We start from the raw sequence: 24,950 nt of genomic DNA, 5'->3' as shown, positions 1-24,950 counted from the left end.
CGGTAATTGGCACAAGTAACTGAAAATATCACGGAACAAACGACTCTTGTTAATCACGACACGAGAGCCTGAAATGAACAGTCAAACAAGGGGAAAATAATGGCCAACTAGTAATCGACAGCAGTTCGATGTGTCCTAACTGTTTCGATGTGTCTATTTCCAACTCCTTCGGCACAGTGTGCAAATGATGTGAAGTGCACACGCGGAAGACTTGGGCTACGTGCCGACCCCAGTCTAGACTACGGGAGACAGATTCCCTTTGTATGGTTTCATTTTCCACAAACTCGGTATATTTATGCTAAATTGTAATGTGCTTTGAACTTAAACATTGTTTTAAAAATAATCACTTCAAACATAATTTTAAACGGCCCCGAAATAAGGCGGTAACAAAATGTAAATGCCTCAGTGTAAAGTCTAACAAAGAACTGTGAAAACCAGCCACAAAACGATTTTATTAAGTTATGAGAGATAGAAAAATAATTCCAAATGCTGTTTTCTTTCGAGGAAAGGGAGCAGCGTGTGCGCTCGGCTGCGTTTCTTGTTTCAGCCTGCTCGCGCCGCGGAGCCGCTGGTGGGTTTTCAGCTCGGCGAGAATCCTGGGACTTGGTGATGTCAGACTGGTTGGGTCATTTGAAGGTTAGCAGCCTCGGAGGGGTTCATGGAAAGTTCACTCGCATATATTAGGCAATTCAATCTTTCATTCTCTGTGACAAAACTAGTCGGAAATGAGCTGCGTACAGGCAGGATAACCCATTCGTCATCGAAGGGAAGAAGTGGGTTTAAAACGCGATCTGTGTTATTTATAAAAAATATTTCAATCCGTCGGGGTTGATCGAAGACAGTCTCTTGCTGATGTTAACCGTACGGGACGGGCTGAGCAAAACACTACGAGATAAACCCCTCGGAACATTACGGTGGGGTATCGCTGGGACCCCTTTGCCGCTTCGTCGGGACTACGTAGAAGATGGCAAATGATAATTTGGTGGATCAATTACAAGCCTTTAGTATTCCTGTTTGTCGCAATTTATGAATCTCGTCTGGAACGAAGATTGTATGTGCCAAATACCGGACAGAGTTTGATGGAGTTGTGTGCACTTTTCTATGCGATCCCGCCCCAGAACTAGACGGAAAAAAGACACTAATTTTGCACGCTGTCGGGAAAGGACATCATGTTCGACTGCATGGACGTTCTCGCCGTGAGTCCGGGGCAAATGCTGGATTTCTACACGTCGAGCCCCTCGTCCTGTATGCTACAAGAGAAAGCGCTGAAAGCCTGCTTCAGCGGGCTGGCACAACGGGACTGGCAGCATCGGCGGAGCGCACAGTGTACGTTGCCTTCCTTGACTTCACTGTTTGTGTATATGTGTCATGCCGCTGCTTAATTTATCTGAAGTTTAATTTAGCATTTTTATTATTATTTATGAGAAACACATATTCTGATATTAAAGACCAGATGTAAACACTGATAACGTGAATAGGCTACATGCTTGAGTGAAATGACAGGCGCTGGGGTGGCTATTAAGTTAATTTTGTTAAGCATTGCGGCAATGAGCACATGACTGAACCTTGTCCAGTACGTACTTGTTAAGACGCAACTTGTTAAACTAAGAGCAGGGCCACTTACAAACACCACTCCATCAGAAACCTCTGGCCCATGTTTCTCACCTTCTCTGTCCTCCCCCCCTCTCTCCCTCTCTTTCTCTCTCTCTCTCTGCTTGTGAAGTTTTATTGGTGTCGCTGGCTCGAGTGCTTTTAAAATGCAATATTTCACGAGCACACATGGTCGTACATTTTCCCGGGGGAAGCAGTTTACACGCGCTGATGAATGTCTAGTATCTGATCCCGGGTCGCGACTCCGCGCGCAGGAATGCGGAGAGTAAACACGGGCGGCGCTTCTACACCTCCCGCCCCACGCACGCGGGCTATGACAGGAGGCGGCCGGTAAGGCAGGCGGTGTGTCCGGCGCTGTTTGCACCCAGCCAGCGAGACCCCCAACTCACACACGCGCACACACACACACACACTGATTTAGTGTAATTACTTGACGACTCTCACTTCCAACTGCCTGTTGTATGGTCGATCGACAGCTTCCTTTCTCAGTCGGAAGACAGATGGGGGCACATTCATAACATTCCACAGGCGAGGGGGTTCTAACGTGTGCGCGAGCGGGAGCCACTCGCAGCCACAGACGTAGTTAGTCATGGGGAAGTGTGCTTATCTTTTGTTTGACCGAGTTCTTGCTTATTGGGAAAGCACGAGGCGCGATCCCGGGCAAGTGAAGTGTTTGTTTTGTCCCTTTTCCTGTCGGCAGCTTGATTTATTTTGATAGTATAATGACCCGCGTGAAGATAACGTTAAGCGCGGCTCGCTGTCGTTCCCCAGCCGGTATTTGTTCGGGGGTCACAAATCAAGCGAAAGTGGCCCTTATCGGTGCGCGTGAAGTGGAAGAGGTGACAGCCGCTCGTGGTCCCCCGTCACCGGCGCGGCTCCACTCTATCTCAGCCGACTCATCACAACACACACGCGCACACACCACCCTTTCTCTCGCTCCTATTCAGCCAAACCATGTATTCATTTCACATACTCTGTTTTCTTGTTGTCACCTCACTATCACTGTCAGCTCAGACATTTTACCTGAAATGGCCAGATGCATTAGTGTGTGTTATTTTACTGATGTAGTTTGATGAGCAGATTGACCTCTGTCCTAACTATAGGCCTCCAGGAAGGCAACTGTTTTACAGAACCATTTTCTAATATATTCTATATCACTGGGGAATGTATTCAATACAAGTAGAACACACACACACACAAATGGAGATGTTTTAAAGAATATACCCATGTAGTTGTTAACACCACAAAGCTCACTATAGTAAGACTATTTTCAAATTTGTATTTTACATTTCTTATAAATGATATAGTGTGCAACAAAAGCCTACATTTCAGGGGCAGTATTATTATTATTGTTATTATTATTATGCATGTGTTATTATCAGTATGTGCCTATGTACATATTCTCCTAAACAGCTTTTACCTGTATTGGGTAATGGATGTGTCTGAAAATGGTATAGTTGTAAGTGTGTGTGTGTGTGTGTGTATGTTGTGTGTGTGTGTGTGGTGATTGAGGCATTGTATCATGCAGGCCACACTGCAAGTCAATTCTTTTCACATGTCAGACACACCCTCCTTCCTGTGGCCATTGTCCCACATGGAGTGTGTGTGTGTGTGTGTGTGTGAGTGTGTATGTCTGTGAATGTGTGTTGGCCAAGAACACATGAGTAATTAAATCATGTTAAAACATTAAAACCAGCGATGTCACATGCTAATCACCGCACCTAAGCGATCTCACATGCTAATCACTGCACCTAAGTGCTGTTCATTCGCATCTCATTCTATTGGATATGGCTTTGCCTTGTGTTCAGCTGATACGGCTTTGCCTTGTGTTCAGCTGATACGGCTTTGCTTGTGTTCAGCTGATACGGCTTTGCTTGTGTTCAGCTGATACGGCTTTGCCTTGTGTTCAGCTGATACGGCTTTGCCTTGTGTTCAGCTGATACGGCTTTGCCTTGTGTTCAGCTGATACGGCTTTGCCTTGTGTTCAGCTGATACGGCTTTGCCTTGTGTTCAGTGTTCAGCTGATACGGCTTTGCCTTGTGTTCAGCTGATACGGCTTTGCCTTGTGTTCAGCTGATACGGCTTTGCCTTGTGTTCAGCTGATACGGCTTTGCCTTGTGTTCAGCTGATACGGCTTTGCCTTGTGTTCAGTGTTCAGCTGATACGGCTTTGCCTTGTGTTCAGCTGATACGGCTTTGCCTTGTGTTCAGCTGATGCGGCTTTGCCTTGTGTTCAGCTGATGCGGCTTTGCCTTGTGTTCAGCTGATACGGCTTTGCTTGTGTTCAGCTGATACGACTTTGCCTTGTGTTCAGCTGATACGGCTTTGCTTGTGTTCAGCTGATACGGCTTTGCCTGAATTGGAAGATAATGTAGATCAGCTTTCTTTTTATTCACTCTTTTTTCCTCCTTTATTTCTCTCTATCTCTTTTTCTGTGTTGCATTATTTTTTTCAAAAGGTATAAATTAGTCTTTATTTTCTGTTAATTCTTTGAGAAGTCTTCTCCCTTTTATGTAGAAATAAGATCGCAATCTAAATTGGGCTTTGATTTTAAGAAGGATCTCTGTGCGGTCATTGGGATGCTAGTTTATTAATTTATTTATTTTGGATAATGGAATCCTTCAGGGTATTAATTAACTGCGTTGACAATGGGTGCTAGTTAAACACAGGGCTAGTGTGTTTCCCCCCTTTATTCCAAGGTCTTAATTAGGAATTATCAGAAATAGCTGGGAGTAGATCATTCTATTTAAACCAGAAAGACTGTGTGCATGAAAGACTGTGAAATTTGTGTCGGGTTGATTGTAGTTCAATGTGTGTGCGTAAGCACTGACGTTTGTGTGTGTGACTGTAAGTGTGCATGCAGTAACTGTGTGTGTGTGTGTGTGTGTGTATGCGTGTGCATTTGTGTGTTAGGACTATGGTTTAGTGGTTCCGTTCTGTTATCGCGCCTGGTCTGATCAACAGGATCCTCTGGTAAACATTTAGATGCTACAGGAACAATTTTTGCTGTGTACAAATGCACAATTACAATAATTTGTATATATTTAAAAAATATTAAGTCTGTCATGAATCGATTTTTATTCATGCATTTTATTAATACAGCAACATCCTTTGATATACCTTTTTATATGGTAGTTTGCAAAAACTTTTTTTTACCTGTCATTGTTTTAGTGCCCCTGGGAAGTGTCAGTTGATCGTGTGTGTGTGTGTTTGTGTGTGTCTGAGCGTTTGTATTTGCATGAAAGACCATAGTTTAATATCAGTGGTATACCTACAAATATAAATATATGGCTGCATGTAATGTCTATAAACAATCCTGCTGTTAGCTAGCCCAACCAATATGGGATTTTGAGTGTGTGTCTCTGTGTGTGTGTGTGTGTCTGTGTGTGTGTCTGTGCGTGTGTGTGTTAGAGCCCGACCGATATGGGATTTTGAGTGTGTGTCTCTGTGTGTGTGTGTCCCTATATAACGGCCGATGGTCATTTTATAAAACCGATAACCTATCGGCTGATCGCCATTTTTAACTAACACAATGTAACAATTTTCTCCAATAACAAAGTTTTGGTGGGACATTATGTATTTAAATAGATCTATTTATCTGGTTTCCTAATGAAAAGTTCTCATACAGTAATTTATTTTTATGAAATAAGGAGTTCTGTGATAACCACATTGCCACAATCTACATTGTGAGCAGTTTATGCTTTGACTCCCTTTATGCACACACACACACACACACACACTCTCTTTCTCTCACACACACATATACACACACACACACTTTGACTGTATCCCTTTATGCAAGCAAAACATACTACTAGTATGATCTGTTACTTTACTTTTTAAACCATGCATTTCCTTACTTGGTGCAAACACCTTTGCTGAAATGCAAGAAATTAAAGACTGAAACGGTGGAGTTGTGGGTGTTTGGGAATTAACATTAGCTCAGAACTTTTGTTTCATATGCTCATATGTATTGTGTTTGTGTGTGTGTGCGTGTGTAATCTACGTGGTCATATGCTCATATGTATTTTGTGTGTGTGTGTGTGTGTGCACTCTAACTCTACGTGGTCATATGCTCATATGTATTGTGTGTGTACTCTATGTGGTCATATGCTCATATGTATAGTATTTTGTGTGTCCTCTACGTGGTCAGTTTACAAAGCACTGACAGGGCCACAAAGGACAGTGTGAGTGAGTCAACAACAGAATTTTTTTTTAGCAAACAGAAGTGTCCGAGACGGGTGTTTAGGATGCATCGTAGACAGGCATCTATTACCTGCCGTTATCTCCACCAGCAAACCATGGCATTAGCGAATGTTAGCGTTGTGGGTACCTAACTTAGCTCCTGTCAGTATGGTCAGAAAATGAATGGGATGACAGTCGAAAGAGACAATTACAGTGCTGTTAATTATTATTAAGTTACTCAGTATAACCGTATTTATGTTTCACAAATACACCAACAATGAAAACTAGCCTCCATCACTCAACCAATGCTAACGTTAACATTATTTTATCTTTGGACGTAACATTAAAGGGGAATTTGTCAACTATTTCAACTTAATAAACCCGTTTAGAAATCATTTGGATGGTTAAATGACCTGTTCCGGTGAAAATGGTGACTTTCCCGCTGTTTAGCGCCCCCAGGCGGAAACCAACCTTTTGCAACATTGAGACTACCGTCCCGGAAAGAGAAGTGAGAAACAAGAAACTAGTTTTAAATCCTGTTTCTTACCTTGTAACATCCACATAGTTCTGCCAAACTTATGCTAACCGTTTGCTAGCTTGTAAACAAATCCATGTGCTTTATCGTTACCTTTTCCCACAGTTTGAAATAGCATAATGCACAATTTCTCCAGCCAAGTTTCCCTTTAAGCTAGTGACCAATTTTTCTAAGATTTCTGCAGTAAAAAACAAGCATGTCCGATGAATATTCTCGGCTTCAAGAAAAAATGGAAATTACATTTCACATGAAATCATCCTAACCTGAATACACACAAGCCACAAAGTTGTAAAACCATAAGATATCCTTGTCGTTCGTAGATCAAATTATTCTGTCATTCTGTTTTTTCTGACTTTTTTCTCCATACTCCCTCTCTCTCTCACTCTTCTCCCCCTTCTCTCTCTCTCTCATAAATTATAATCTTCTTTCCACTTTTCTGACCTACTATCAATCCATCGAAAACCTCTGAAATGATTAACGTTAGTGACGTTTTTTTTTATTAGGTTTACTTACCTCTATGTAATGCTTTACCTTAACATACAATGGTCTTGTAGGCCATAATGTAGCGTTTTCATTGGTTTTGCTCATGAGTTTCCTTGCTGGCTGGACTTTAGGCTTCACTGAGCTTCTTATCCAAACAATACGGTTATCTCCCTACAGTGCGACAGAAAGACGCAGACATAATTACATCATAATATAATAACGTAACTTTCCTACCACTGGACACACCGGACATTCCCACACCGGACGCTAACTATTCTTCTTACGGGAACCCAACGTTATGTACGAGGTAGTTGAGCCTGTTTTGCTTTGTATTGTTTATGTAGATAATACAGAAGCTACAATGTCGGCACAGGATACAGTTATAAGAAGTTATGGGACTTCAAAAAAATCCTAAATAAATGGGCATTCTATGGGTTAGCGAAGCGTTGGTCCTCCCAGCCTCCATGGCCCTTTCAACATCCGGGAATTCGCCTGCCCCCTTAGTTACAGTATGCGCCTGCCCCCTTAGTTACTGCCCCCTTAGTTACTGCTCCCTTAGTTACGGTATGTGTAGCTCCACTTCGTGACCTCCTACTTCTAAATTAAGCATCGACTGGAACACTCTGAGGCGTATACTGCCCCCATAGGGCTGGGCGATATGGCGTATACTGCCCCCATAGGGCTGGGCGATATGGCATATACGGCCCCCATAGGGCTGGGTGATATGGCATATACGGTCCCCATAGGGCTGGGCGATATGGCGGGGTGATATGGCATATACGGTCCCCATAGGGCTGGGCGATATGGCGTATACTGCCCCCATAGGGCTGGGCGATATGGCTAAAAAAATGATATTGCGATGTTTAGTCTATTTCACGATATAGAATATATATATCTCGATATTTTGACATTTCCTCAAAAGGACTTCATGAATTCTTACTTTCTCCCTGTGATGTTTAAATCATACCAGTATCTCTCTTCACTCTGTGTGTGTGTGTGTGTGTCCTTTCTTCACTCTGTGTGTGTGTGTGTGTCCTTTTTTCACTCTGTGTGTGTGTGTGTGTCCTTTCTTCACTCTGTGTGTGTATGTGTGTGATCTTTCTTCACTGTGTGTGTGTGTGTGTGTCCTTTCTGCACTCTGTGTGTGTGTGTGTGTCCTTTCTTCACTGTGTGTGTGTGACCTTTCTTCACTGTGTGTGTGTGTGTGTGTGTGTGTCCTTTCTTCACTCTGTGTGTGTGTTTGTGTGTGTCCTTTCTTCACTCTGTGTGTGTGTGTGTGTGTGTGTCCTTTCTTCACTCTATGTGTGTGTGTGTGTGTCATTTCTTCACTCTGTGTGTGTGTGTGTCCTTTCCTCACTCTGTGTGTGTGTGTGTGTGTCCTCTCTTCACTCTGTGTGTGTGTGTTTGTGTGTGTGTCCTTTCTCTCTTCTCCCAGCCTCCATGGCCCTTTCAACGTCCGGGAATTCACCTGCCCCCTTAGTTACAGTACTTAGTCAAACTACGTTGAGAGCGTAGCGTACTAGGTGTGTTCAGTTAGCTTTCTCCCTGTTGAAAGCGTAGCGCGCTAATGTTTGTGTTAGGTTAGCTTTCCCCCTGTTGAGAGCGTAGCGCGCTAATGTGTGTGTAGGTGTGTTCGGTTAGCTTTCCCCCTGTTGAGAGCGTAGCATGCTAATAGGTGTGTTCAGTTAGCTTTCCCCCTGTTGAGAGCGTAGTGCGCTAATTCCCCCCCCTGTTGAGAGCGTAGCACGTTAATGTGTGTGTTCAGTTAGCTTTCCCCCTGTTGAGAGCGTAGCGAGCTAATGTGTGTGTTCAGTTAGCTTTCCCCCTGTTGAGAGCGTAGCGAGCTAATGTGTGTGTTCAGTTAGCTTTCCCCCTGTTGAGAGCTTAGCGCGCTAATGTGTGTGTTCAGTTAGCTTTCCCCCTGTTGAGAGCGTAGCGCGCTATTGGGTGTGTGTTTCCCTCGTGACTCCGCTTAAGAGTTCACACACAGGGTAGAGGCTGAGGGTGTGTGTGTGTGTGGGGGGGGGGATCTCTCTGTGTGCCTGAACATCTCAACACACACACAAGGGTGTGCTCAAAGATATATATCTATGGGTGTGCTAGTGTATGTGTTGGTGTGTATGTATGTGTGTTTACACAAGTGTTTATTTGATTGACTATATGAGGTGGTTTGCAGACGAATGTATGTTTTTATTTATTTGAAAGAAAAATCTGGACTATATGGGTCTGTGTGTGTAAAATCTGGACTATATGGGTCTCTGAGTGTAAAACAGGGGTGCCACCAAGAAAAATGTGTTCAAATTCACAACCATTATTCTCTGTTGAATCGCTCACAGAGTACTTATCACACATAAATCACACAGATATCACGTGGAAGAGCAGAATCTGAGCTTTCCAATGATATTAGCGGCTAGGTGTTGTGATAAACGGTTTGCGAGACAATTAACGTTGGATAAACATGGCATTTAATCATATTTCCATTGTGCACACAGCGTTTCGTCTATCTCCACACCCATTACTCTCGGTGATATATATCACAAACACTTTGGTCAAAACAAAGCAAACCATATATCAAAATAAACAGCAGACCTTACCGAACACAGGGATATGAAGCATCACTCTGTACAGTTAGCGAATCGCGAGTAATCCGGTTTTGAAATTGCAGAAATTCTACATGTTATCCAACTTTGGGCTGAAATTCTAATATATTCTAATAGCAGCCCAAAATAATAAACTTGCTTTCCAAATCAAAGAATCGAAAGTTGGTCATGGCATGCACAGATCAACTGTGCTTTTGAATAGATATTTCTACCAGCATGCTTCAGGTGGCATGGATGCAGACACAAAGTATTTTTCCCTAATATAAAGACCTAAGATATATGCAAGCATGATCACATCATACTTTCCCAGGTATGGGTAGGCTACACTGTCTTGAAAACAATATAGCCTAGCATATGAAGAGCTCTTTTCCAAAACACTATAAATCAAGTCATGTTATTTAATTGTGTTTTTCAGGTAATATAAATAAAAGTGCAGTTGTGTTGTTTTGATTGAGTAAATAACAATTACAGATCCGAAAATAAAATAATCATTTAATTAAAAAAAATAATTATGAAAATGCATTAAAATGGAGAATATAGTGTTTTGGAGCCACACTCTACTTATGTGGCCCTAATATATTATATGTGATATATTACTATTCATTTACTATTAACGTCAGACCCTATTTTGCTCCTTTTGTTTCATAAACGAACTACAAAAGAAAAGACTACCCTTCGACGTTACTCACGGTGTGGTTTGTTTAATAGTCTGGTTAGCATTGACAATTAACACTTACTGCCAGCTCTTCATGGGAGTAGAAGCACAACACCAGTTATCCAGACATAAAGGTTATCACCACACGGTTTACATCACGTTCCGTTATTACAAACATATGTTAAGCCAGTCAAGCAAATTGCCGTATTGATCAGTTAGAGATTAAGCGCCCAAACCTGTGACGTCACATGCAGCTGTAGTTCGTCTGGACTATATGGGTCTCTGAGTGTCAAATCTGGACTATATGGGTCTCTCTCAGATAACCTGGTGCTGATGGTTATTGTGTGTGTATATATACGAGTGTTTGTGTGTGTGTGTGTGTGTATATATGAGTGTTTGTGTGTGTGTGTGTGTGTAAATATGAGTGTGTGTGTGTTAATGGGGAAGCCTCTCTCATGTAGCTCCTTGCGTACTAGAATTTAATCACCCAGAAAATGGAGAAAGACTCCCCTGCGCCCGATAGGTCAGAGACCTACACACACACACACACATATCTTCCTTTCTGTCCATTAGTCTGCAGGGGGCCATTGGCCTCTTAGCAACGAGCGCACACGTGAAATGAGAACCAGGCAGAGAATGGGGAGAGTGTGAGAGAGAGTGAGTAAGAGAGAGAGAGGGGGAGGGAGAGAGTGAGAATGATAGAGGAGAGAGGGGAAGAGAGTGAGTGAGAGAGACAGGGGAGGGAGAGAGTGAGAGGGAGAAAGGAGAGTGAGAAAAAAGAGGAGAGAGAGAGGGAGAAAGGAGAGAGTGAGAAAACAGAGAGGAGAGAGTTCTAGAATTCTGCTTGACAACCAGCAGCAGAAGCAATGAGCTCCTAAAAAAGAGCATTTTTGCCAGAAAATGTATGTTTAAACTACTCAAAGAAAATATAAATAATTGGAAAGTGGATTTGGAACTATAGAGGCAGAAGACTATCAAGGTAAGACCTCTTAAAAAATCCTCAAAAGCTTACAAAAAGCCTTTCAAGAAGACCTATAAGTTTATAGGAATAGCTAAACTGCCATTTTATGACATCATAATGGATGCTGGACAGGATAAAAACATGGCCAAAGCAGAGGCATCTTTTAAAAATGAGGATGAACTGAAAATTACATAAAGACTATCAAATCAGCCAAAGAAAAGAAACAGATCAAAGAGAGCATCATGAGAGATTATCCAGAAGTCCTTATCGCTGATTACATGGGACCTGAAGAGAGCAAGGTCCTGTGCAACCTTTTATTCTTTACAAAACATCCTACAGCATGGCACACCACTCTCTGCAATGCCATGCAATGTGTGAAGAAAGGAGGCATCAGCAGAGGAAGGCAGATAATACTGGAAGAGGAAAAGGGGATCAAGCTGACAGTTAACCTGTATCACAATGGGACTATAATGGTGCAGGGAACTGAAGCCAGTTTTAACCATTTTCAGAGTTCATTTAAACAATTTAAATGTGACACCCTGAATTGTAAAAGAGATCTGGAGGTGAGGGTTACAGTAGCATCACCAGTTGTGACAGACTCTAAAAATGAACTCAAAGGCCCGACCATCTACACATCTGGTGATACAGGTCCTAAGATCGCTTCCACCCCCAACTCCAAGGGACTAAGAGACACCTTGGCTGAACTGGAACAGGACTATACCTTATTCAAAGAGGAGACCACACACACACATGGACAACAAGAGACCAGGCCTGGAAATCAGCGAAAAGACAACATCTTAATTTTGTGTGACTCAATTGGAAATCATCTGGACCAAAGACGTCCCACGACGAAATGTAAAAAAACTATGGTGTCTTACCACAAATGCAGTAAGAGACATACTGCTAAAAGGCACTCTACAAAACCCATCCCACATAATCATCCACACAGGGACAAATGACCTCAAGTCAAGGGAGATCGATGTAGCCGACGCATTAATTAACATCATCAAGATGACAACAGAAATGTACCCAAATGCCAAAGTAATCCTCTCATCTCTGCTGCCTAGGCGCGACATACCAAAAAGGATCACAGACAAAATCAACAACAAAGTCATGTCCTCCTGTGTTCAAATACCAAATGTTCAGATTGCACATCACAAAGACATTGACATCAAACATCTTTATGACAATGTACACATACACAAGGAGGGCATGAAGCTCTTTGCTAGAACCATCAAAGACACTACATTGAATAGGCAAAGACCCCTAAATCTGGAGGGAAGTAAGGTCAGCAGAGATGGACAATGTTCAGAGCGGACGCATAGGCCTACCTAAGCAGCTGCTTTATCAAAAGGAGGTACTGATCTCACACAGATAAAAACAATGCTACAACTAATATGTGACAATCTGTTCCACTAGTGGTTGTAGACCCTGGGGGTTATGTGACTAGTCTGTGTGTTTGTGTCTTGTGTCTGTGTATGTGTGTGCGCGCATCTGAGGGGTTAGAAGGGGTAAGGATGAATATGTGGGTGGGGCTATACTGTATGTTATAGATATATGTGTAACAGTTCCAAGCATCTATCTGTCTGTCTACTTGTCTCTGTCCTGTATGTCTGTTTGTCTGAGTCCATATGTGAAAATCATACAAGCCATGATGACCTTATGGGTCATATGTATGTATGTATGTATGTATGTTTTTTCCCCCCTTTGTCTATTAGTAACATATTACATAAATAGTTCTAGCCTCAGCTATTAAATTGATGTACTTGAGTAGTAAAACATTACTATTTCTGCCAAATAGTAAAAAATATGTATACATCAAAAAAAAAACAAATGATATCACTTAAAATCACTAGCTATAACATACAAGGGTTGTACTCGTCTGCTTTTGGTGACAAGAGTACACACCCTGACTTTGTAAATCTTGTATATAGCTCAGATATGATCATAGTGCTGAAACATGGAGTAGAGAAGGACATGTCTGCCAATCCATTCCCAGTTATAGGGAGCTCTGTATCCCTTCTGTTACAGAACCCAAAGTCAAATGTGGAAGAGATTCTGGGGGAATTATTGTATTGTACAAAGAATATATACATATATTACTGACACACAAATGAATAACATCACTCATCTTGAAAAACCACGCCAGAGCAATGACAGTATTGTAAACAAAAATGGCAAACAGATACTCCAACTATGTAAAAGCCTAGGTCTCTTCATAGCTAATGGTAGAACAAGGGGTGACTCTCTGGGTAGGTTCACCTACTGCTCCCATCTCGACAACAGCGTTGTAGACTATGCTATTACTGATGTTGATCAAAGTTTAATCAATTACTTTATGGAGATGCCCCAAATCCCACTTTCAGATCATAGCCATATTACACTAAGTCTAAAAAAGAGCAACTCTGAAGCATTGCCAAAACCAGAAAACAAATTATATTCCCTTCCAACTCAATTTCGGTGGGAAAAAGACAGTGTACACCTTTATGAGGCTGAAGTTAATAGTACCCAAACAGAAAATTTGATATACACATTTTCGTTCACAAAATTTCAAGAAGACCGAGAAGGCATTCATTTAAGCAACACAACAGTTAACAGAAATATTTAAATCAGTGGCCAGTAAAACACTGAAAATGAAAAATACAAATAACAAAAGGAAGACTTCAACTGCAAAGAATGAATGGTTCGACAAAGAGTGTCAGATTTCAAGAAAACAATTAAGAGCTCTATCAAATAAAAAGCACAGGAACCCTGCAGACCAAAACACACGGTACTTATACCAACAAGCTCTTACCCAATATAAATCATTGCTAAGACAGAAAAAAGCTATGTACATGAGAAGAAAGCTACAAAATATTGAGGAAGCTGTAGACCAAAACTCATTTTGGGAACTATGGAATAAATTAGATACTTCCAAAAAACCCAAACTTATTCCCCTATGTGACGCAAACATCTGGACTGATCATTTTAAATACCTTTACAGTAAAGATGAATTGCATCCTCTCCAAACTCAACTGATCGACAAATTACACAAATTAGAAGCAGAAGTAAAATGCAATCGGAATAGTTTAGACACCCCTGTGTCCTTATTTGAGCTAACCAAAAAAATTAAATCCCTCAAAAATAAAAAAGCATGTGGATCTGATGGGATACAACGAAATGATAAAGTATAGCAGCCCAATATTGATGCACGCCATTCATAAACTTTTCAATTTAATCTTAACAGTCGGCCATTTTCCACAATTATGGAAAGAAAATCGAATTGTCCCAATTTTCAAAAACGGAGATAAATTCAATCTAAATAATTACAGAGGTATTACCATAAACAGCAATTTAGGGAAGCTGTTCTGCAATATAATTAATACCAGACTGATAGAATTTCTGCAGGAAAATAAGGTCATCAGTAGCTGTCAGATTGAATTCATGCCAAAGCACAGAACCACTGACCATATATATACTTTTCAAACACTTCTAGATAATTATGTACACAATAAAAATAAAGGAAAAATATTTGGTTGTTTCATTGATTTCAAAAAAGCCTTTGACTCAGTTTGGCATGATGGTCTCTCATTAAAACTAATTGAAAATGGCATTGGAGGAAAAACTTATGACATCATCAAAGATATGTACAACAACAACTGGTGTGAAAATCCATGACAAAAGAACGAAATACTTTGAACAGGCTAAAGGAGTTCGACAAGGTTGCAGTTTAAGCCCAACACTATTCAACTTATACATTAATGATCTCGCAACAGACATCGAGAAATCCAAATATCCAGGACTCACAGTACAGGGGAGGAAAATTAAATGCCTCTTATTCGCCGATGACTTGCTACTGCTATCATCAAGTAAGGAGGGTTTACAAGAGAGCCTTTCAATTCTAGAAAACTATTCTCAAACCTGGAACCTCCCAATAAATATAGATAAATCCAAAGCAATGATATTTCAGAAAAAAGCTCACTCTAAAGGGAGCAAGAACGACTTCACCCTTGGGGGAGATAAGCTCTGTCAGGTGACAAACTATAACTATTTGGGCCTGACAATTTCGTCATCAGGAAGTTTCGATTTGGCAATAAAAGAATTAACCGATAAAGCACATAAAGCCTACTACACAATAAAAAAATCGGTATACCAATTCAACCCTCCAGTCAGATTGTGGCTGAAATTAAAAAATAACTCGGTCATCAAACCCATTATTTTGTATGGGAGTGAGATTTGGGGCACCAAGTACCAATTCAATTATGATGCATGGGACAAAAGTCCAATTGAAATATTTCATCTTGAAGTCTGCAAAAACATCCTAGGAGTACACAGACATGCATCAAATCTTGCTTGCAGGGCAGAACTTGGCCGATTTCCTCTCTTAACCGATATACAGAAAAGAACATCCAAATTTTATTATCATTTACTTTTTTCCAACACCAATGAATGTCATTATAGTGCCCTTCTACAAAGACAAAAACACCCAGAGAGTGATCCTTTTCAATACCTAACAGCAAAATATGATCTAAATGTAATGGACATTATGCAGGCAAAACTAAAACTCATTGAAAAAACTACACAAGATGAGTACTACGAATATTGGCTAAACAATATTGAACAATCCAACAAATTGAAATGTTTCCAAAAAATCAAAACCAATTATGAATTTGCATCTTATTTAAAAGAAATTCCAGAGTACAAACAAAGAAAATTACTAACATCTTATAGATTAAGTGAACACTCCCTGGCCTTAGAAATCGGAAGACACAGGCAAACCTGGCTTCCTAGGGAGGAAAGGTTGTGTTTGCAGTGCAGTGAGGGAGTAGTAGAAGATGAAAAACACTTCCTCACTGAATGCAGTAAATTCAGCACAGTCAGGAACCAATCAGCACAGTCAGGAACCAATATTTCCTTCAATTCAGCCAATTTATACCTTAATTTGAACTATTAGAAAATGAAGACAAGCTCCCATACTTGTTGGGAGAGCATACAAGTTGTGTAAAACTTGCTGCACAGTACCTGTTAACATGTCATAAATCGAGGAAGTGAGTGACCCATATTGTGACATGATTTGCTTTATATCAATAATCAATACCCATGATACCACATTGATAAATATACAGGGGTGCGTTTCCCGTACATCTACGGAGGTTAGCTTTTTACTAACGTGGTACGATGCATCGTTCAACTAACCAACATGTAAGTTACGACTGTTTCCCAAAACCGTCGTACTTACATAGTACCTTGTCAGTTTGAACCATGTTGGTTTCAACCAACATAGTTCAGACTACAATGGTTGCAGATGTGTTCGGAGAATGTCGGGCTCTGTTGGTTAGAGCCGAACGCAAGTCACGTAAAAGTAATGAAATTTGACATTGCATGACGTTTCCTGGGCCCAGCAGTTATAATATCAATAATAATAATAATAATAATGATAATACTTATTACAACAATAGGCAGTAATTTCAATAGGCCCTAGGCTATGTATGCTTTAAAAAAAAAAAAAAAAAAAAAAATATATATATATATATATATATATTAGGCTATTAATAATAATAGGCATAATAACGATAATTTTAATAATAACGTCACAGTCTATTGAACGTAGCCTACTAATTAGCCTAATCAGTGAAGCATAAATCGCCAACCGAGCAAATGTGAACAAATAAGTTACACATTTAATGACACACCGAATAGCTTATAGGCTAAATACTGGCCAATATTTTCATTTGTTGTAGCGTGACAAGGTGGAGTGAAAGGATAGACCTCTGCATTTCGGATCTTGTAGTCGTAGGTTCGGGCTGGATAATGACCAATTAACAATGGTGTTGGAATCTTGGATAGGCTCAATCACTAAATATTCCTATGATCGTTTAGAACCTGTAGTCCTAGTTTTAACTACTGATTGGAGACCATATGCTTACTAGCCTAGGCTTAGGGTAAATGTATATTATGTTCTATGAAAATGGGCATGGTTAGATTAGATTCAACTCTATTGTCATTGTGCAGAGCACAAGTACAAATACAACCAAATGTAGTTTGCATCTAACCAGAAGTGCCAAAAAGGCAGAAAAGTGCAATGTGATATATAAAGTACAGACAGGTGATGCATAGACAGGACAATAAATATAGTGCAGTGTAGACAGTAGTACACAGTTGGTTTGCAGAAGGTGGTTTAGAGTAATATAAATGAAATATAAATATGTGCAGGATCTTAGCAGTTACCTTACAGTAAGAGCAGAATAAATATGGATATGTAATATGAACAATGTTGAACATGTTGTTATGTAAGTGCTTTGAGTTTCACTCTGTTCTAAAAGCGCTATATAAATGAATACTTTACTTTATGATTGCCCTTCATTTCACTGGAAGTTTTTCATGCCTTTATGCAGCATTTTTCCAATGTTGCCCTTGTTATGTGTTTTCACTGTGACACTGAAAATTAAATACTGTTACCACACACAAGTATTTCATGATATTTTAAATGCACAGATAGTTTTTTTTTACCATTACTTTTCATCCATTGTAGTTATGAAGTTGGAAACCACAAAATGACAGTTCACATAGCACAAATGTTTCAATGCTCAAATGGTTGAAGGATCTGCGCCAGCTGTACCAACATACACACACACACACAGTGTTACTGTAGGTGCTGCTCATGTTGTTGCCTTCTGCTGCTGAGATAGTAGCAAAGTCTATACTGTTCAAATGCATGTCTATATTCCCTGAGTGCACTGACATTTCAAGACCTACTTTATTCCATCAACCCCCTATGATAATACAAGCATGTCAACTGCTCCATCTAGGAGCCCAACAGCGAGGCAGAGGCGCGGTACAACAACGTCCATAGCCGGACCCGCAATGTTGTGGAGAGGGCCCTGGGCATGTGGAAAGGTGTGTGAGCAAATCCGCTGGTGGCCTGAAGCTCCATCCTGCAAAGGCGTGCAGTGTAGTTTTGGTGGCGGCGCTTCTGCAACATGGCCCTTCAGGATCACATCCCACTGCTGGCTGATGAGGAGCTGTTAGTGGAGGAGGTGGAAGAGGTCATTCCGGTGGCTGCTGCACACCTTCCTGCTGGCCTGGAAGCACACTGGGAATTAGTTGCACATATGTTTGGCCCCTAAACACCCAAACCCCACTCAAGACTCAGTCTTGAACCCCTGACCTCTCTCATGTAAAGCACACACGCTACAGTCTCTGCCACAGCACAGTCACTTCACCACATCATAATGGGCTGTAGAGTCCATATACCGTTAGCTATGTGTATGATTAGCAGATTCTTCATCCAAACACACTTAACATACGACTACAATGTAACGTTATCCTTTTATAACAATTACAATGCTAGCCTCACATAACAATACCGTTGGCATTCAAAAGCTTTATCACCAGATAACTTAACAGGTGTTCGAAAGAATCTGTGCTGACACATTAGCATTAGGCTACATGTAAATTCACGAATAATAACAACACAGATGATTGCGGTCACCATAGCACTTCACCACAGGCCGCTCTGTTGTAGGCTAACTCCACAACACTTCACTTTCCACTGTACCACATAACATTGTCCAGTAATGTGCAATTGTAGCTTCCAGCAATGCTATGGTATGGTATCCCACAGCAATGTTATGGGATCGTTTAATGGCTACCTCTCATCCATCTGTCCTCTCGTGTTCCGTCATCAGGGTTACGTAGGTCTACTATGGTTCTTACTACTTACTACAGGTCGAGAGGTGTAGCTGTAACTACACAATTTTACGATAGTGGTTGCGAGCGTTAGTTGCTACTATGGTTTTGGGAAACACTGGCCTTGGTGTCGCGATGCATCATTACTATGTAAGTTCCACCACTATAGTTCACACTATCGTTTTTGGGGAACAGTTGTGTCGTACTTACATAGTTGCAACCATGTTAGTTGCTACCGTAGTTAGCAACGATGCTTTTGGGAAACGCACTCCAGTATAGTATGTATAGTAATAATGTATCATTATACATGTATTATTCTCTCTTTTTAATTGTTATCATTTTGTTATTATTATTATTATTTATTTGTTTTGTTTGTTTTATTTTTTAAACAGATATTGTATCTGTGTTGTTTTGTTATATGTTTGCTTTGGCAACACTGCTTCATTGTAATTGTGGCGCACACACACTGCAGGGGTGTACCTGTGATGGGCTACACACACACACACACACCCTCACACACACACACTGCAGGGGTGTACCTGTGATGGGCTACAAGTGTACAACTGTTTACATTAGTCATACTGTGCTTTACATACAGGGTGTTTGTGTATGTTTGTATATGCGTGTGTGTGTGTCTGTGTGTGAGGGTGTGTGTGTGTGTGTATATGTGTGTGTGTGTGTGTCTGTGTGTGTATACTAACACAATATTATATAAATGAAACAAGCAATATATCATTCTATAGAATGACCAACACGATATTATATAAATGAAACAAGCAATATATCATTCTATAGTATGACCAACACAATATTATATAAATTAATATATCATTCTATAGTATGACCAACACAATGTTATATAAATGAAACAAGCAATATATCATTCTATAGAATGACCAACACGATATTATATAAATGAAACAAGCAATATATCATTCTATAGTATGACCAACACAATATTATATAAATGAAACAAGCAATATATCATTCTATAGTATGACCAACACAATGTTATATAAATTAAACATAAACTGTTCTTTCCTGGGGCCCAGGCCTGTGTTATGATGGCATTAGGTGATGCATGAATTTATATGAGTTGAATATGTTTTACTTAACTACGTCAATCACATTAGTAGGCGTATATTTGTTTGAATTTCCAGCCTTGTAAACGTGTAATAAATCGTATACGTTTTTATTTTGTTTCTATTTCATGTAGATATGATCTTTTTTTTCTATTTCATGTAGATATGATCTTCTTTTGTTTCTATTTCATGTAGATATGATCTTCTGTCGTTAGTTACAGGCTCTGACTTCTCCTTGTCCCGCTCTCTCTCAAAACAGACCCGGTCTCTCTCATACTCTCATGCGCACACACACACGCGCACACACACACACACAGCTCTCTCTCAAAACAGACCCGGTCTCTCTCATACTCTCATGAGCACACACGCACGTACGCACGCACATACACGCACGCACGCGCACAGGCACGCACCCACAGACACACACAGACCCGGTCTCTCTCATACTCTCATGCGCACACACACACGCACGCACATACACGCACGCACCCACACACACACACCCACACAGCTCTCTCTCAAAACAGACCCGGTCTCTCTCATACTCTCATGCGCACACACACACGCGCACGCACATACGCGCACACGCACGCACCCACACACACACACACACAGCTCTCTCTCAAAACAGACCCGGTCTCTCTCATACTCTCATGCGCACACACACACGCACGCACATACACACACATTCACGCACGCACCCACACACACAGCTCTCTCTCAAAACAGACCCGGTCTCTCTCAAACTCTCATGCGCACACACACACGCACATACACGCACATACACGCACGCACGCGCACACGCACACACACACAGCTCTCTCTCTCTCTCTGCTGCTTCTCCTCATCGGGGGGGAATGTTGCATTTATAATTTGGCTGCAGAGCTTGTAGGCTACCTTCTGACACAGTGAGCGTCTTCACATCCTGACTCTCACTCACTTGGGAGGGCCCTTCACCTGTCATAAATTATGAGGCCCCTTCACCTAAGTATATTATAAGTATATATACTCTTTTGATCCCGTGAGAGAAATTTGGTCTCAGCATTCATCCAAATCCGTGAATTAGTGAAACACACACAGCGAACACACAGTGAGGTGAAGCACACACTAATCCTAACGCAGTGAGCTGCCTGCAATAACGTTGTGACGCAGTGAGCTGCCTGCAATAACATTAACTTTGTTGCAGCGTTTGTTCAGGTCAGGTGAATTAAGATTACTGGCGTTTATTTACTTTGGACAATGGATTTGTGGGTATTGAAGTTTGCGTTTTGCATTAGTTTAGGACACACTATGCGATAGCCGACTCACTCTACATTCGTTTTGACATGTCAGAGGTATCTGAAACAACGTGTCATGTGACGGTGGTTGATGTAAGGATAATTGTCTCGTCGGCTACTTAATAAATGGAACGAAACTTGAAGAAAAAAATACTGAGGACATGACCAGCACAAAATGCGGCCAAGTTCAGCTCGGTGTTCACTAAAGGTTAGCGCCATCAACACCGCAACGCAAATTAAGTTCAATACGTACGCATGCAAATAACCTGGTTTGTTTTTATCACAACAAAGTCAATCGCGGAGACAAAACTCTTTAAACAGGCAAAGTTATCAGCAGTTCAGGGCTCCTACGCAGTATGGAAAACCTGGAAAAGTATGGAATTTGATTTTAGTAATTTCCAGGTCTGGATAAGTATGGAAAAAAGAAACAAGGGTATGGAGAAATATTTGTGTTTCCAGACTTTTGCATTTGCAGTACTAATCACTTCACTCAGGTCATAATGAACCATTCCTACTGTTGTGTAGCTTAACTGTCAGTCCCCATCGTCAAGATGCAACTAAGATACAACTAAAAATCACCCAGCTAAATGGACGAATATTAAGTGTCATTTCAGTTCTTCAGTTGTCCATACCGTTGTTTTCACCAAGTTATCCCAAACCAGATGTGGCCGCAATGTCGAGAATATGGTCAGAAAAATCTACCGAGAAGTTTGGAAATTTGAGTATGGAAAAAGTATGGAATTTTGAAATGCAAAATTTCAAAATTCCATACTTCCAAAAAAACCCTGGCAGTTAGCAGCATTCATGTAGCCTAAGAGAATTAGCTGGTAAGCTAATGTTAGAACAGCTGGGTTTTTGGTGATTAGCAACTATCGCGGACAACATTAGGCATTAATTAATTAACCGTGACATTAAACGTTTGTGCCGCCAACCCCCTTTGGATATGGCCAACCCCCTATCTGTCATTGTAGGCCTACTCTAGTAAACAAAGTTAACAGCACAGGTGAATGGCTGTTGTGTAGCCTAAACAGAAAAATAAAATTGTGTAGTTTTAATAGTTTTAATAGTCAGCTGGAGAAGTTACCGGTGAGAGTTGCAGCTCAGGGGAAGGAGAGAAGAGAAAGAACTACAACATGGCGGGTTCCAGCAAAAGGTAATGCGTTGCAGTGCCAGGGACATGGCAGGTTCCAGCAAAAGGTAATGCGTTGCAGTGCCAGGGACATGGCAGGTTCCAGCAAAAGGTAATGCGTTGCAGTGCCAGGGACATGGCAGGTTCCAGCAAATAATGAAGAGGTTTATTTTCAACCGAAGTAGCTCTACTGATCAGACCTTTCTGGACCCTGTTAGCTGCTCTTCTTGCAGCCTTTGTGGTTAGAAAATCGCGTTTCATCATATCGCGATATTATCACAAATGCAATTAATCGTTCAGCCCTAGTGTGTGTGTGTGTTCTTACCTTGTCTCTCTCTTGTTGTGTGTGTGTGTGTGTGTGTCTCTCTCTTGTGTGTGTGTTCCCTCTCTCCCTCCCTCTCCCTCCATCTCCCTCTCTCCATCCCTCTCCCTCTCTCCCTTTCTCTATCCCTCTCTCTCTGTGAGTGCAGATGGAGTGTGTGTTGTTTGTTTGGAGTGCGAGGCCGCAGTGCAGTCTCCGTCCGACTTAAATGAAAACTAATGTCGGCCTGTCCTGTGTGTGTGTGTGTGTGTGTGTGTCGGCCTGTCTTCATTAATTCAATCATGTCCGACTGGCAGGAATAAGGGTGATTGGGACTTAAGCAGGAGGATGAGTGTACTGCCGATCGATGAAGATCATTTATCAGCCCAAAACGTCTCCGATGCGAATGCGCCCAGCACGGCATAACACACGCGATCAATGCTGAGCCCTTTACTGAGAGAGGAGCGTGTGTGTGTGTGTGTGTGTGTGTGTGTGAGAGAGAGAGATGTGCAGCCCAAGTGGATCAGTGTACAGGGCAGATGGGCAGGTGGAGGGGTCAATACACACATCTGCTTTGTATCCCTGCAACTCAGTGTGTGTGTGTGTGTGTGTGTGTGTGTGTGTGTGTATTACTGGAAGTGGTGATGGTGTGAGCAAAAGAGAAAGTGACTGTGTGAACGTATGTGATGTCAGGTGGAGAGGAAGACATGCACACACACACAACACACACTCTCTCTCTCACACACACACACACGAACACGCACACACACACACCTCATACACACACACACAACACACACACTCTCTCTCATACACACACAGACAGAACACACACACCACACAACGTTCCATTGGGTTTGCCTGTTGCTGGTGGTGGGTGATTAATGTTATTTGGGTGAGTTAATGTGAGCTCAAGTACATTACTGAGATCAACTCAGCCACCGCACACTAAAGCCTCTGGGTTCAGTTTGAAACCTGACCTGACCAGCATATGCTCCCCCAAAGCCTGGGATGTGTGTGTGTGTGTGTAGGGTGCTTACGTTTTCACAGCTTTGTGGCTCATGTGTATTCATGGCAGGATGCTTTTCACATTAAATGTGATTCCCATTTCTTCTTGAAGCCAAAATAAACCTGAAAATGTTTATCGGACATGCTTGTTTTTTACTGCAGCAACGTTAATCTTAGAACAGCAGCTTTATTTTATGTCCAAATAACGTTAAAATAACGGTAAAATAACGTTAACGTTAGCATTAGTTGAGTGATGGAGGCTAGTCTGATTGTTGGTTTATTTGTGAAACCAAGTAACTTCATAACAGCAATGTAACATCACTTGTCTCTTTCGACTGTCATCCCATTCATTTTCTGACCATACTGACAGGAGCTAAGTTAGGTACCCACAACGCTAACATTCGTTAATGCCATGGTTTGCTGGTGGAGATAACAGCAGGGAATAGATGCCTGTCTACGATGCATCCTAAACACCCGTCTTGGACACTTCTGTTTGCTAAAAAAAAATTCTGCTGTTGACTCACACACACAAAATACTGTACATATGAGCATATGACCACGTAGAGTACACACACGATACGAGCATATGACCACGTAGAGTTAAAGTGCACACACACACACACAAAATACTGTACATATGAGCATATGACCACGTAGTGTACAAACACACACACACACACACAAAATACATATGAGCATATGACCACGTAGTGTACACACACACACAAAATACATATTAGCATATGACCACGTAGAGTACACACACACACAATACATATATGCATATGACCACGTAGAGTACACACACACACAATACATATATGCATATGACCACGTAGAGTTAGAGTGCACACACACACACAAAATACATATGAGCATATGACCACGTAGAGTACACACACACACAATACATATATGCATATGAAACAAGAGTTCTGATGTTAATTCCCAAACACCCACAACTCCACCGTTTCAGTCTTCAATTTCTTGCATTTCAGCAAAGGTGTTTGCACCAAGTAAGGAATTGCATGGTTTAAAAAGTAAAGTAACAGATCATACTAGTAGTATCCCTGCTGAAAAAAAAAAAACAGCCTGACCAACTAAAGGTGGTTTGCTGGTTGACCAGCTTGTTAACCAGTTTGTTTGACCACCCTATGATGGTTGACCTGCTATACCAGCACAACTCTTCCGAAAACATACCTTCAGCTGGTTTTCCCAGCTTATGAAGGTAATTCAGCTGGTTTTGCTTGTCATACCACCTAAAGCTGGTAATTTTAGCTGGTGTTGCTGGTCTATAGTGCTGGTTTAACTGGCCATGCCAGCTTATGTTGGTCTTTCTAGCAAACCAGCATGACCAGCTTGACAGGCTGGTCAACAGCATGACCATCTTGCACCAGCTGTATCCCTAAAACAGGCTGGTCACACCAGCATGAGCAGCTTCCCTCAGATGGTCCGC

General features: G+C 41.3%; 1 protein-coding gene across 2 annotated transcripts in view; it reads left to right on the top strand.

Moving 5' to 3' along the window:
• The first annotated feature begins 665 nt into the window (after positions 1 to 665).
• The window catches only part of LOC125284791 (retinoic acid receptor alpha-A-like), a 197,434-nt gene continuing 173,149 nt past the window's right edge, over positions 666 to 24,950 (top strand). For both annotated transcript variants that reach the window (XR_007191935.1, XM_048228913.1), the window contains exon 1: positions 666 to 1,326. Coding sequence is in view for 1 of the 2 variants with exons in the window: in XM_048228913.1 (XP_048084870.1) it covers positions 1,170 to 1,326 (157 nt within the window). In the remaining variant the exon portion in view is untranslated. The remainder of the gene's footprint in view (positions 1,327 to 24,950) is intronic.

Source organism: Alosa alosa, chromosome 20, assembly GCF_017589495.1.
Source record: "Alosa alosa isolate M-15738 ecotype Scorff River chromosome 20, AALO_Geno_1.1, whole genome shotgun sequence".
NCBI classification, from domain to species: domain Eukaryota; kingdom Metazoa; phylum Chordata; class Actinopteri; order Clupeiformes; family Clupeidae; genus Alosa; species Alosa alosa.
This window is presented reverse-complemented; position numbering and strand designations above follow the sequence as displayed.